The sequence below is a fragment of the Lissotriton helveticus genome, chromosome 9, assembly GCF_964261635.1.
Source record: "Lissotriton helveticus chromosome 9, aLisHel1.1, whole genome shotgun sequence".
NCBI classification, from domain to species: domain Eukaryota; kingdom Metazoa; phylum Chordata; class Amphibia; order Caudata; family Salamandridae; genus Lissotriton; species Lissotriton helveticus.
The window spans coordinates 791,520,042-791,535,380 of NC_136070.1; the positions used below are offsets into that span (position 1 = coordinate 791,520,042).

A 15,339-nucleotide genomic window follows, 5' to 3' on the forward strand; every position below is an offset into this window, starting at 1 on the left:
TGCCCCGAACCTTCTGATACAATTGGTGCCTCACTTGTTTTGGGAGGATTAGTAGCCGCAATAGGAAAAGCGCCAAAACGCAACATGTACACATCACATTTTTCCGCAGAAAACTGGCCCTTTTTTTGTAATGTTCCTAGCTGTAGATTTTGGGCCCTAGCTCAGCCGGCAACCAGGGAAACCTAGCAAACTGGCACGTTTATAAATACCAGACACCTGGGGCAATCCAGGATTGGGTGTCTTACGTGGCACCCACAAGGTTTTCTTACCCAGAAGTCCTTGTGAACCTCAAACTTTGCCTAATATTGTGTACTTTCCTTACATTTCTGTGTTGTATTGTTCCAGAATCAGAAGGAATAAAAAAAAATCCTACAACCCAGCGTTTCCCCACTTGTCCCAATAAAAATGCTGCCCCACTTGTGTGGCTGGGACTAGTGCCCGCGACAGGAACATATCAAACTGAGGGGAAAAGCCTGGTGGCAGGAATTTTGTTGATTCCTTCTGATTCTGGAAGAATACATCACAGAAATGCAGGGAAATTTGCGATTTTAGTCAAATTGAGGTTTGCCGCGCATTGTGGATTAGAAGCTTTGTTTGATTCATGAGAGGCACACCTCGCTGGGTGTCTACTTTTGTTAAATGCCTACGTTTGGTAGGTTTTCCGGGGTGGCCACCGAACCCAGAGCCAAAAAAAACCACTTTTGTTTATTTTGCCGCATTGCACGTTGGACCCAGCGCTTTTTCGGGCACAAGACCCACCCACACAGGTGAGATGCCATTTTTATCAGGAGATATGTTTACAACTCTGGGTGTCAAGAAATGTGATGCTCCTTTGCAGATTCCAGTATTCTAGGGCGAATCACACGAGCCACACTGCACTCCCCCTGGTGTCTAATTTAACAAAATATCTAGAGTTGATAGATTTTCCCTAGAGACAATGTACACCCTTGCAGAGAAAGACCGAAAAGACAAATATTACTGCAAACCATCTACTCCTCAATTACACACACATACTGGTTGGCTTTGGCTTGATGGTGAGTGAAAAGCTCATAATGTGCATTTTATTAACAAAGGATTTCACAAAAATGTATTTCTCTGTTAATATATTTGAAAGTTCAGAATACTGAACCAATGACTCACAGCTCATGAGCTATTAAGCCATGACCAGGCACCAACCACTTTACAGGCCCTTTATCCAACTTTCATGTGTCACACACTAAAAACCATTCACCCTGCCAACCGTGGGTCCAGCACATTACAACACTCACATCAACAAAAAGTGCCATTCAAGGGCCCATCACTTTCATGTGCCCACAGGACTGACCCAGCATTCACACCGCATGGCAGCTGACAGTGTGTGGATCGGCGTTTGGCTGTCAATGTGTGCAGTTACCAGCAGCAAATCCCTACACACACCTTGCCAGCCAAATGCTAGCTCAAGCACCTCCAGCCAGAGGCCAACCACACACTCCACCAACACACACATCACCAGCCAGATGCCAGTTCAGACACAATAATCGCACCACCTGGAAGCTGGTGGAATGTGAGGACTGGCACTTTGGTAGTGGTGTCTGTGTGTGTGTGTGTCTGTGTGTGTGTGTGTGATGACTTGCTGCTGGTCACAGCACACACACACACACACTGACAGCCACACACACACCACCAGCCAATTGCCTGTCCAGGCACACAGCCAGCCAAGTACCTGTCCAGGCACACAGCCAGCCAAGTACCTGTCCAGGCACACAGCCAGCCAAGTACCGCACACAGCCAGCCAAGTACCTGTCCAGGCACACAGCCAGCCAAGTACCTGTCCAGGCACACAGCCAGCCAAGTACCTGTCCAGGCACACAGCCAGCCAAGTACCTGTCCAGGCACACAGCCAGCCAAGTACCTGTCCAGGCACACAGCCAGCCAAGTACCTGTCCAGGCACACAGCCAGCCAAGTACCTGTCCAGGCACACAGCCAGCCAAGTACCTGTCCAGGCACACAGCCAGCCAAGTACCTGTCCAGGCACACAGCCAGCCAAGTACCTGTCCAGGCACACAGCCAGCCAAGTGCCTGTCCAGGCACACAGCCAGCCAAGTACCTGTCCAGGCACACAGCCAGCCAAGTGCCTGTCCAGGCACACAGCCAGCCAAGTGCCTGTCCAGGCACACAGCCAGCCAAGTGCCTGTCCAGGCACACAGCCAGCCAAGTGCCTGTCCAGGCACACAGCCAGCCAAGTGCCTGTCCAGGCACACAGCCAGCCAAGTGCCTGTCCAGGCACACAGCCAGCCAAGTGCCTGTCCAGGCACACAGCCAGCCAAGTGCCTGTCCAGGCACACAGCCAGCCAAGTGCCTGTCCAGGCACACAGCCAGCCAAGTGCCTGTCCAGGCACACAGCCAGCCAAGTGCCTGTCCAGGCACACAGCCAGCCAAGTGCCTGTCCAGGCACACAGCCAGCCAAGTACCTGTCCAGGCACACAGCCAGCCAAGTGCCTGTCCAGGCACACAGCCAGCCAAGCGCCTGTCCAGGCACACAGCCAGCCAAGCGCCAGTCCATGCACACCGCCAGCCAAGCGCCAGTCCATGCACACCGCCAGCCAAGCGCCAGTCCATGCACACCGCCAGCCAAGCGCCAGTCCACGCACACCGCCAGCCAAGCGCCAGTCCACGCACACCGCCAGCCAAGCGCCAGTCCACGCACACCGCCAGCCAAGCGCCAGTCCACGCACACCGCCAGCCAAGCGCCAGTCTACACACACTGTCATCACATGTTTTTTTTAAACAAACAAGAAAATACAACCCACATTGAAGAAAAGAAAACTGACTGCATACACAACAGGTCAAACTAAATACATCAAACAACCGCGAAACTGAACAAAAAATATAAAACTATGCAGACCAGTCAGTTCACTTTTACTCTTACAGCTGCTCCTTATTCTTGAGTTGCGTGTGGTACGATTTAAAACATGCAGGCACACATAGACCAGGATTAGGACATTCAGGGAAGTGCATTCAACTCTTTTTTACGCCTCTTCGGACACACTTTTCATCTCCTACAGGAAGTTTTTTTGGGGGGGAGGAATGTAATCAGGAAAGTGTTGATCTAAAGAAGGACCGCAACAAAAAGAACAACCATCTCGGGAAACGCACACAGCAGGCACCGAGAATATGACCCATTTACATCATCTGCAACCACAGCTGACCGTCCTTTTTTAGAAAAAGGCCAAAGGTCACCCAACTAGGCAGGAGGGGACCAGATAAGAACCAAACAACCAGTTTCAAAAGGAACACGGAGCCAAAGAATCTTGTGATCAATATTTCTAAACATCGGTTTACCAAATTCCAAATAGACACCTTACAAAAAGGGAATTCATTCGTACCTACCTACCATTCTAACAGTCTAGATACCAAGATAGATTTGTACAAATTTATGCGGACTATCAGACTACATCATTTTTTCACAAACATGGTACAGGAACCTATACAACCAAAACCCAATACATTATTCGGATTAAGAACTAAAAGTACGTATACAGCTCCAGTAAGCCACAAAGTCTTAGATGCTTTGTAACTGTTATCAAAAAGGAACTACATAACACCTTCAAGCAACCCAAAGTAAAATCTAGAAACGTCACTCAAAAGGAGAGACAAGCCTTGACACAAGTTGCTTCAAACACTGAAATCACAATTTGTCAAGCGGATAAGGGTGGAGCAAAAGTTATCTTAGACTATAACATAGAGAAAGTCGATAAACACATGAGACACACCAACACATACACACCCACATCATCTGATCCAATTGCTCAATTTCCCTACCTGTATATGATCCCAAAAATTCACAAACACGCCACTCAACCTCCTTTCAGACCCATAGTATCAACGGTCAATTCAATACATGAACCTGTACGGAAATACTTCGACACCTACAACCCCTGGTTCAAAATATGATAACCTACATCACAGACACCACCGATTTTATCATTATATTGGAATCTCTCTAAACAAGTTACGAATCGCACAATTTTGTGTACCATAGACGTAAAATCATTGTATACTTTCTATCTCCACAACCCTGGCATTGCTGCGGTAGAATCCTTACTGATCACTAGTGAGAAAGATGAAACATTGAAAGTTTGCCTAATGGAATTACTGCATTTTACCGTGTATCATTCATATTTCAAATGGCAGGATAACTACTACATACAAGCATCAGGCACTTCAATGGGTAATTGTGCTGCACCCACATACGCAAATTTGTTTATGTATCGATTTGAATTGGACAACATCTTAAAGCAGGAATTATGGAGAAAAAAAACGTATCACCTACAAGAGATACATAGATGATTTGTTTGTACTATGGGAAGGACCTGAACAAACATTATAGGAACCAATAGCAAACCTCAATAAAGTTGATCACAGAATCTAATTCACTGCTCATCAAGTTACATTCCTGGATATGTGCATCACCGATCACAATGGACAACTTACCACTAAAGTGTATTCAAAACCAACTGACTGTTACAACTTACTGCACTTTCATTCGTTTCACCAACCATCACTCAAGAAGCATCTGCCATATTCTCAATTACTTGGTTTAAAAAGGATATCATCCCACCAATGACCAGTATAAAGCAAGCACAGTTACCTGCATCAACACATTTAAAGACCGAGGCTATCCGGAATCAATCTTGCAAGAAGCAATGATAAAGCAGACCCCAAAACACAAGAGGACTTATTACAACCCAAAAAAGCAGAACAGTACAAAATCAGGCGATGTTTCCACTTGCTTTTGCGAAGCACAACCAATGAGGCCGGTTCACTAATCTTCCGGGTAAACCATACACCAATAACACTGGTTTCTTTCACGATATTGCGTTGAGTTACCGATTCATTGATTACAATTTTTAACCCGCAGTTCAGAACTTTCACGTTTACGAATTTGAATCAACAGACCCTTTACATATGAACTGTCGTCTCTAACCAAGATTTGAGTAAGCATCTCACTGTGGCCATTTCTTACAATTTCGATGTAAATTGAACTCATGGTTTATTCACCATGCACTCTGTTGTTATTTGTTTAGGTTCATCACCCGTACGGACTGTTTGTTACCGAATTTTTGAAATGTGCATTAAAAAGCAGTGTAAGCTTAACCAACCTAATGCATAGACATTCACAAAACTTTGGCACAAAGCATGAATGATGCTTTGAGAATCTGACGTCTGTATGACGGTTTTACAGTGTTTACCATCATTGATGTTCCTTCACAAAACTAATGCACACGGAGCCAACAACATTCACGGGATCACACATATTTACGACTTTTTTAAATCTGTGACCTATCAGATCGTTCGTTCTTTTATTGCACTTATGCCACGCTCGATGCATGTTTAACATTCGCATGCTTCTTTCATTTTACCTGTTTATAATGATATTCACCCAGAAGCTTCGTTAACACATGCCGGCACACTACACGTCCCACTGTGTTTACTATCTGGCATTGTTTAATTCTGAGAGACATGTGATTGTAAATGAGCATGTCATTGTCACACAACTTCCGCATGTTAATTCATTCACCAAACTCTGTACCCATAACCTTGAGCAATGAATACGGTTATGTGTTAAGACTGACCTTACATTTCCTCTAAATTATAGATATTGCGCCCCTGATGAAGGGCCACAGCCCAAAATGCATTGACCAACCGGACGCATAAAAAATTGTGCTATGAACCGAATTTGTATGATGAAATTGGAATGATAATAAATGAGGACACACATTTGCAAAAAAACTTCAAGAATAAATAATTTGATTTAGATCTTATGAATATTATCTACATGATCACATTTTTCCCATTTGAGTGCGAGTGGGAGACGCCCCTCTATTCCTGAGGACTGCGCCATTGTGAAGTGGATCTTTGTCTAGCCACATCCTCCAGCACTCCTGCTCCAGGAACACTTCCCTTCTCAGCTACAACAGGGATGCCTAATGCAGACTGCTGAAACTGAATAAAAGTAATCTCTGAATCTGGAGAACAATCCTTGAATACAATAATTTTTTATTGGGTGGTGAGTAGGAAGAGGAGAATGGCTGATTATACTGCGACAGCAATTCATAACTTAGCTTGAAATAGCAATTTGTGAGATAGTGTAAGAAAAATGGTCCAGATTTACTGGCTACAAAGGTACCATTCTAGGGTCTGCTACAGATAGCTTTAGCTGTATGTTGGCAAGCCTGTTGTTTTCACTGCGGTCTCCACCTGGTAACCAGCAAGATTATTTTTAAATGAGGTGTACACTCACTGGAATACAATTTTGTGAAATCACATATTGGGAAGTTTGGCATAAGATTAGTTTTGCGAAGCCATATGTTTCACTAGCTTATTTAGAATGTTGCCCAGTTCCCAATAGCATCCAATAGCGAAAGATGTACTGACATTCAGCTTGCCAAGTGTTAATCAAAGATTGTGTTCCAGGAAATTGTGAGCATTCAGTTGCTTGTCCCTGAATTCACTAAGCATGGATTGCTAGAATGCCACCTGCATGATTAGGTAGTCTGTTCAGGTGAAACAGTTTATATCCACTGGGATCACAACTTACATGTGTTTTACCAAGAAGGTGTAAGTACTCATCAGTAATGCAGTTTATTTTTTGACTGCTGACCAAGCATTGCCTAATATCGACTTGCAAGTGGCATTTCTGGTTTGTTTCTTTTCAGGTTCAAATCTTGACTTTACTTGTTGCATTATTTTAGAGTGAAATACATATCTTAAACTAATATTGCCTGATGGTGTAGGATTTAGTTTGTAGAGAAATCTACCACAAGTGCGCTCACCAATATATCATTGAGAACTGAGAGCTGTGTCTTTTTCAAACTTATAATGTTCTCTTGGAATCATAGGGGACAACAGAGGTGGCCACTGGAGGACACGAAAGTGAACTTTGTTGCCGTGTTCTTTTGCAATGCTTCATGTACTTGATGCTGCGGAGATCCTCTTTCATCTTGGAAACGTTAATTACAGTAGCCTGTTGCTTTCAGCATACCAAAACTGAAGGACAGTATAATTTGAAACATTTTGTAAATGCTATAAAAATGGTGGATGAAGGTATCATTGCTACGAACAAGATCTGATGCAAGCATTAATTATTTATGGTCATGGATCTTGAAATTAGTGTTGAAAAACCTTGTCATTTCACCACCCACACAACTGTTGTGTATTCATTACCCTTTCCTGATATGGTAACTGATCTGACCGTTTTTCCTGAATTCTCATTCTATTTTTTAGGTGCTGTCGCTGTGGCTGAATTTATTGCAGAGTCCCCAAGACTGCTACGGCTTGACCTCCGAGAGAATGAGATCAAGACTGGAGGCATGATGGCTTTATCTCTCGCACTGAAAGTGAACCACTCTCTTCTGAGACTTGACTTGGATCGAGAGCCCAAGAAGGAATCTGTAAGTTTATCTTCTTGCACAGATTGTATCAAAGCAGATGTGTGTGTGATCCAATGAGCTTCATCACAAAGTGAAATGTCAGCTAAGTGTCTTCTGACTTTATAGTTACTCTAACTGATAATTCAAGAAGCCTTTGTTACAACTCCCTAAATAAGGAGAATCCCCGTTATCTACTTCTCTATGACAGCACCTTTATTGCTCTATATGAGATATTTAAAGTGGTAGCATTGTGATTGAGTTCTGTCCTGTGTATGTCTCTACGCATGATACGCAAGAACAGAAGGTTGGTGGCAGCAACTTTGCTCTCTGGGGAACCGATTGCTTGTACAATCTCACGCACAGTTACCTGTTGTGATTGCTGCAGCACTGGCATGACCGAGATGTCAGCGCTGTGTATTTTTTATGCCTGAATTTTAATTTAAATAAGTTAATTGCACTCACTAATCTTGTGCACTGTGTTGTCCATTACATCTGTACCCCGCCCCGTTCCACCGCGGCTGGTGCCGTTTGTGTGGAGGGCGAGGCGAGGCGCCATTTTGGGTGGGGCTGGACCGGAGTTAGCGGTCTAGTTCTTCCGCGAGGCAGGGCTTAAAACTAAATGTGTATCCGGGAGCGCAGCAGGCGAGCGCAGCGGGCACGACGAAGGCGCGCCGAAGTCGTGCTTAAGTCGAGCCCGTCTGCGCCCGTCTGCGCCCGTCTGCGCCCGTCTGCGCCCGTCTGCGCCCGTCTGCGCCCGTCTGCGCCCGTCTGCGCCCGTCCGCGGCCGACTGGGGCCGGGGGCCAAAACCCCTGGTCAAATTTACACATACTCCTCCCAGGATCTGCTGCTGTTAAGACCTTTAGACAACTTATGCCCACCATTATTACCGCATGTATTAAAACGCACAGTTACTTACGGTATTTCAAAGCCTAAATATAAAGTCGGTAATGTTAAGCATCCCAGCCCTCGCATTCCTCCTCAACCCTTATTAGAATTAGAGACTAAGCTTAAATGCTTTTACTTGAATACTAGGTCGATGGCCAAACACCATATGGATATATTTTTTATGCTGCGATCTGAGCAACCTGACATTCTGCTCCTTACGGAGGCTTGGCTCAACGCAGATTCACTACCACACATTTTGGCGGCTGTTCCCTCTGATTATTATATCTTAAATGCTAACAGGTCTGCCGACAAAAGGGGTGGAGGAGTTGCAGCCATTATTCGCAATACTTACAAGTTCTCTTTATTATCATCTCTTGACCTTACAGGGTCAGAGAACATTGTTTTTAAAATGGACACTGACAGTGGATCACTGCTAATGGTCCTCATTTATCGCCCCCCCCAACTTATGCCTATGTTTGCTGCGTTATTAGCAGAACAACTAGCTTCCCTTGTAATTAATTACACGAAAATCGTTTTGTTGGGTGATCTTAACCTTTGGTTCGATGCTACTGCCTTAGACACTCATGCAGCAGAACTTAAAGATTTACTTTTAGATCTGAACTTAACTCAACAGATCCATCTACCAACTCACGAAAAAGGGCACAGCCTTGATCAAATATGGTCCCAGAATATTCCCCTTTTTATTCTTTCTATAACCCCTTGCATCTGGTCGGACCATTTTTTGATACACTTTACACTTACCATTGAGAAGAGTAAAAAGCAGTCTTTCCAAACAGGCGGGAAAGTCAGAAAATGGAAGGACATTGATATCTCAGTTTTCCTGGACACCTTGGCTCTGTCTCTTCCCCCCATGGCCAAGGACATTGATGCCATCGAAGAAGCCTATTCTAACTGGCTACGTCAGGCAGCTGACGCTCATGTACCTTGTACAAATATTCCCCGTTCCCGCCCTAATGACGCACATAAGTGGTTTACGCCACACTTGAAGTCTCAAAAACTGGAAGTACGTCAAAAAGAGAGGAAATGGAGAACTGGTTATTTGGTACAAGATAAAACCAACTACTGTAAGGCCCGTAAAGACTATCAAAAACTTGTCCTAAAACAAAAAACGGATTACTTTTCAGAGAAAATATTGAACTCTCGTAATAAATCAAAGGATCTGTTCAATATCGTGAAGGATCTCAGTGGCAGTGACAGAACTACTCCATCGGTCGCTCCTACTCAGGATCTTTGCAATTCATTTAACTCTTTTTTCTTTAATAAAATCTGCACTATAAAACAGAGTATTTCTAGTGCTTTGTCCCCCCCTCCTCTGAATGACGCTTACTATAACCCTCTTACGTTGGAAACCTTTCCCCTTATTGATGGTAAGACCGTGTCTAATCTTTTTACAAGGGATAAATCGGGCTCGCCTGATATCTGCCCCCCGCACATCTTGAGAGAGGTGGGGACAGCTATTCCAGGGGGTGTGCTTCCTTTGTTAAATGGATCACTCTTACAGGGTAAAGTTCCTAACAGCCTTAAGAAGGCCCTGCTTATCCCTCTGATCAAGAAAGCTGGAGCAGATCCGCTTGATCCGTTAAATTATAGGCCCATATCACTGCTGCCTTATAGCTCTAAGTTACTGGAAGCCCACGTCTGTGCAAACGTGTCTAATTTCATAGAACAAACAGAATATCTTGAACCCAATCAGGCTGGCTTCCGTGCGTGCCATTCAACCGAAGCAGTCATATTGGCGGTACAGAATACTTTGAGGCGGAACGCGGATAAGGGAATCCACCAGGCCCTGGTCTTACTTGATCTTTCGGCAGCATTCGACACGGTTGACTATACCATCTTGGTCAACCGTGTCGAACAAGCTGGCCTTAGGGGGCCTGCGTTGAGTTGGATCCGTTCCTTTATCACTGGCCGCACGCAATCAGTAAGATTGGGCCCTTTTACAGCTCCCGCCATTTCCACCACATGTGGGGTACCTCAGGGCTCATCTTTGTCACCTTTACTTTTTAATTTGTACCTGCGCCCACTACTGTACTCCCTAAGACATGCTAAAGTTACCATCTTTAACTACGCAGATTATCTGCAACTCATCTTCCCTTTGAACACCAAGGACTCGGTAGAGGAATTTCAAAACACCATGTCACACATTCAGGGTTGGATGAGCCGTAACCATCTGAAACTTAACCCAGGCAAGACTGAATTGGTCTTGCCTGGGCAGAGTGAATTAAGCTGGAACCCATGCTTTTGGCCATCTAGCATGGGGGCTCCACCTATTAGATCGCCCTCAGTTAAAAGCTTGGGAGTATTAATTAGTGAGGATCTTTCTTTGAAAAGACAGGTAGGCACGGTAGTGTCGTCCAGTTTCTTTCAACTAAAAAAAATAAGGATAATTGCTCGCTTTCTCACGCAGGCCGCCCTTATCCAGGTCATAATTGCCCTTGTTTTGTCTCGACTGGACTTTTCCAACAGTCTTTACTTGGGGCTCCAAGCGGGAGAGTTAAAGCGACTTCAGTTGGCCCAGAATCAGGCCGCTAGACTTATCCTGGGACTCTCAAAATGGCAATCTATCAGACCTGGTTTGAAACAACTACACTGGCTGCCTGTTGCGCAGCGAATTGCATTTAAAACTGGGTGTATTATTTTTAAATCTTTACAAGACTCAGGCCCAAAGTTTATAAAAGAATTGTTCTTTAGATATAATCCATCTTTAAATATCCGCTCTGCTCAAAAATCTTTATTGATTGTTCCATCTTACAAAAGGAAGCGCCTTGGTGGCAGCTGCTTCGACCACCTTGCAGCCACCTTTTGGAATTCGCTTCCCTTACAATTGAAATTGAGTGGAGATCTTCTTAGCTTCAGACATTCTCTCAAAACCTGGCTGTTCTCGCAGGCCTATTGCTAAGTTGTATCTCACTTTTAACTGTTGTGTTGTGTTCTCTTTCAATAGCGCCATGAAGCCCCTGGGCGTACGAGCGCTTAATAAATACATATTAACATAACATAACATACGTAAGGGCCTCCCCTCCTTTGAGCTCAGTATTTCGCTTAAGCGTATGTTTTCAGTTACAGCACTTGCTTCTTGGAGCAGGGCTCATGTATTGCTTTGCTCAAAGTCATTACTGAGGTTTACTTGGCCAAGCCCCATTCCTAGTTCTTAATAAAATGCATGTTGAGCAAATGCTCTGCCTTGGGTGAGCAAAGAACATATTGGTTCTAAGGTATTCCTGCAGGGGCAACACTCTGCCTCTGGATGAGAGGGCATGTACTTCATCTAACGAGGTACATTAAGAAACCAAAGTCAGCACCTGGTACAGAACAGTTGTATTGCTTAATAGAAAACCCCTACAAAGTCTACAGCCAGCTACTAGGAAGATGCATTTGTTACTTCAAAGGAGCCAATTTAAAACTAAGCACATGGCATTTGAGATGCCTGTTGATTGACGAGAATGAAGACTGTCTTGAGGAGAGTAGTCTCCACATGATGGGCCCATGTGTACTCTAAAGCAAACATTCACACATGCTGCATCTGGTGCTTTTGCAGAGCCCATTTATTGTACTTAAGATTTCACTTTAGAGCCGACTGAAAGAGTCACTGTATTAGAAAGGCAGCATTCAATCTGGGTTGGGTCTTAAATATTGCTTTCAAGGACCTACCGTCAGAGGAAAACTCTCTTCCTTTATGGATTCAGACAAATAGGCTAAGCTGCTACCCTCAGTTGTTAGGCACTATATCAAGCCTCTTATGGTTTGCAGCTCTGAGGGGCTGTCTTGTTTTGTCTGATCTGGACATAGATACAATATTTATAATAACTAGAATAACAAATAATGACTAATTATTTTTTGTACTATCTTGCCACTGAGAGTGCAGCAGAGAAAAGGAACAAGTCTTATACTGCCATATGTTCATGTGTCTTAGAGTCACATTAATAACTGATGAAATTACGTACAGACAAGAAGGAATCTGAGAAATCTCAATGGTAGAAGGAAGATATTGATGGGCAGTCAGTACTGAAGGTAAAGTTTTGAAGCACGAGTATCTGCTCCCTACTTTTGAAGTTAGGATATTTCTTAGTGAGCAAAAAAGTAATCTTGTGCAGATGGGAGTAGCTTTAAATGGCTAATTGAAAAAGTTTCTAAACAAACCATGGTCTTTTATTTATGTAGGGCGCACCTTGGTTGTTACTGGAAATTCACTAACATGAAGCAATCTGTTTCACCTTAAATCCCCACTCCCAGTCTGACAGCAACAATAACTATAGTCTACGATCCTGGAAGATCTATCTGGAAATTCAGGTGATCTTACTACAGTACTAGGACAGTTTCATGGTAGCTTTGTATAGTTGTCGGCATCATTTACCGCCTATTTGTATCCGTTGGAATTATGTTTGAGCATAAGGAATAAAATTGGCTGATACTTAGTTTGTTTTATTCAATTGATTAATTCCTTTTTTTGTGACCCAACACAGTAGTCCAAGTAGAATTGAGTGAAAGTAGATATTTTATTTCCATTTATCACTTTTTAAACCATTCCACTCTTTTTTCATGTTTTATGGCAGGTTGTTAAGAAAAAAAGGGGACAGCCGACACGTGTTTCGCCCTAGGTGGCAGGTTGAGCCAGGGATTTCTCAAGGCTGTAAAAGAAAGGGAATACAATAAATACTAAGGATAGCCGGATAAGAGGACCCCAAGGGAAACGCCAACTGTAGTGTGCAAGTGGAGATAGTGGAAATTAAAGATTTAAAAAGATTTGTTTTATTAGTAATTTAAAAAAAGCTACAACAGTAATAATAAAAGCAATTGTGAGAAAAAGATGAAAAGAAGGTGACCCAAAGATATTTTGCATACATTTGTGAGTCAAAAAATAAGAGGAAAAACGGAATCAGGTGTTGGCAAGAACAGGTCTCCAGAAATATAATTCTGGATGTTGAGTGAGCATTAGGCCGATATAGGACTAAGAATGATGATTAAAATGAAGAGGTAGAAGCCTCATTCTATTCTATTCAAGAACTGATGTAATATACAGGACAGCTCATAAGACGACTTGGGTGAGTTCATGCAATATCAGGGCATGCCATATGGAAAGGTTATTATGATAGGTGATCAGCTACAATACCTAGTTGTGATGTTCAGAAATCATACAATCTGATGGAAGTAGATTACATTCCACATTTCTTCATAGTAATATGTAAAAACATCCACAATCTGAGGAAAACCAGCATTATATGAAGCACTTTCAGGATATACAACGGTGGAATGACACAAAAATGGAGCACTTACACCAACTGTCTGTAGTAATCAATTTAACCTATAATCTATGTTTAAATACTTACATAGTAAAAAGGCAACACAAACATGAATAAAACAGGTACCAAAAAATCCGCAGTGGAAATGCCACGAGGTGTATATATAAAACTTTCAAGATGAATATACGGTCAACCTAAAATCCCAAATACACCTCTATTGACGAAGTAACATTGTACAGCAATAGAAGAGGGATTTTGCAGGAGGAGTAATGTTTAAAACGAGCATTTGCAATGCAATCGGTCTCGCCTTTGGGCCTTATAAGTAATTAGTCAAGCAGCACATTGTCTGCAGCTGGGGACCAGTAGTGGCTCCACCGGGATGTGGGGAAGGGAAACAGTGCTCTAAAATGGCCATGCTGTTTAGGTCTCGCTGAATAAGGCGCGCATGCGCTGCTCTGGCGAGACTCTAGTAAGGGCTTCCGAAAATGCTACCAGTGTGGCGATGAGCTTGCTGTTACGCGCGCGGGCGCACGCTTACAAACAGATGCTGCATCTGCTTTCACTTTTGGTGCTGCGCTTGCGACGCTGCATTTGCTTTCATTTTTGGTGCCGGCGGCATGATGCTACATATGCTTTCATTTTTGGCGCTGCGCACGCGACGGTGTGCATATGCTTTCACTCACCGCCTGGACTAGATGTGAGGACCCACCCAATGTATGGTAGCCACCATGCCCCCCAGTGCGCAATTCACTCTTGGAAATGGCACACACGTCATTTCTTGCTGATGCGCCCCTCGGTGCCTAGCGGCGCCAACACCACCCCCCCAAACGTGGGAGGCGCACCCCATGCACTCTCCACTGACCTTCTCCATTCCCATCAGCACCCCCTCAAGCGTAGCCGGGTTCCACGCCTCAATCTTGTAGCTAGACACCTCCCATCTTCACCAACCACGAAACGAGAGCTTCATATGCTACATATGCTTTCACTTTTGGCGCTGCGCACGCGACGGTGTGCATATGCTTTCACTCACCGCCTGGACTAGATGTGAGGACCCACCCAATGTATGGTAGCCACCATGCCCCCCAGTGCGCAATTCACTCTTGGAAATGGCACACACGTCATTTCTTGCTGATGCGCCCCTCGGTGCCTAGCGGCGCCAACACCACCCCCCCCCCAAACGTGGGAGGCGCACCCCATGCACTCTCCACTGATCTTCTCCATTCCCATCAGCACCCCCTCAAGCGTAGCCGGGTTCCCCGCCTCAATCTTGTAGCTAGACACCTCCCATCTTCACCAACCACCGAAACGAGAGCCCTCATGACCCTCCCTTACCATTCCCTCTCACATGCCGTGTCACCCCCGACCAAATTCCCTATTGTAGTACCCTGGGAAACAATCATCAGCCCAAGATTACAACTTGTCTGGTCCGGATTTGGTGCACTGAAGACTGTGCACAGGCAGGCACAGACCGGGAGTGCGCCACTTTGGTCGGCGGGAGGAGTACACTAGTCACCTGCTGTGAATACCCTCCGTTTCTAGAATGGTATCGCCTCCCTTTGAGTGTGGGATGTGGGGAAGGGAAACAGTGCTCTAAAACGGCCATGCTGTTTTTGTCAAAGAGCCAAATAAAGCTAGGACAAAAGCAGACTCAATTTAATTTTTTAGGCCATTATAAAATGCAATGACAAAGGGGATGGGTTAAATGTTTGTGTCTGCAGGGGAAAATAATCTATGAATCCACAGGGGGTCGACCAGTCTGATATCTGAGAAACAAAAGGA

At 44.3% G+C, this 15,339-nt stretch overlaps 1 protein-coding gene across 1 annotated transcript in view; it reads left to right on the forward strand.

Annotated features, from left to right (window-relative positions):
* PPP1R37 (protein phosphatase 1 regulatory subunit 37) overlaps nt 1-15,339 on the forward strand; it is a 982,164-nt gene that overhangs the window by 670,937 nt on the left and 295,888 nt on the right. The window contains exon 10 of the mRNA XM_078660917.1: nt 7,268-7,434. Coding sequence (XP_078517043.1) covers nt 7,268-7,434 — 167 coding nt within the window. The remainder of the gene's footprint in view (nt 1-7,267; nt 7,435-15,339) is intronic.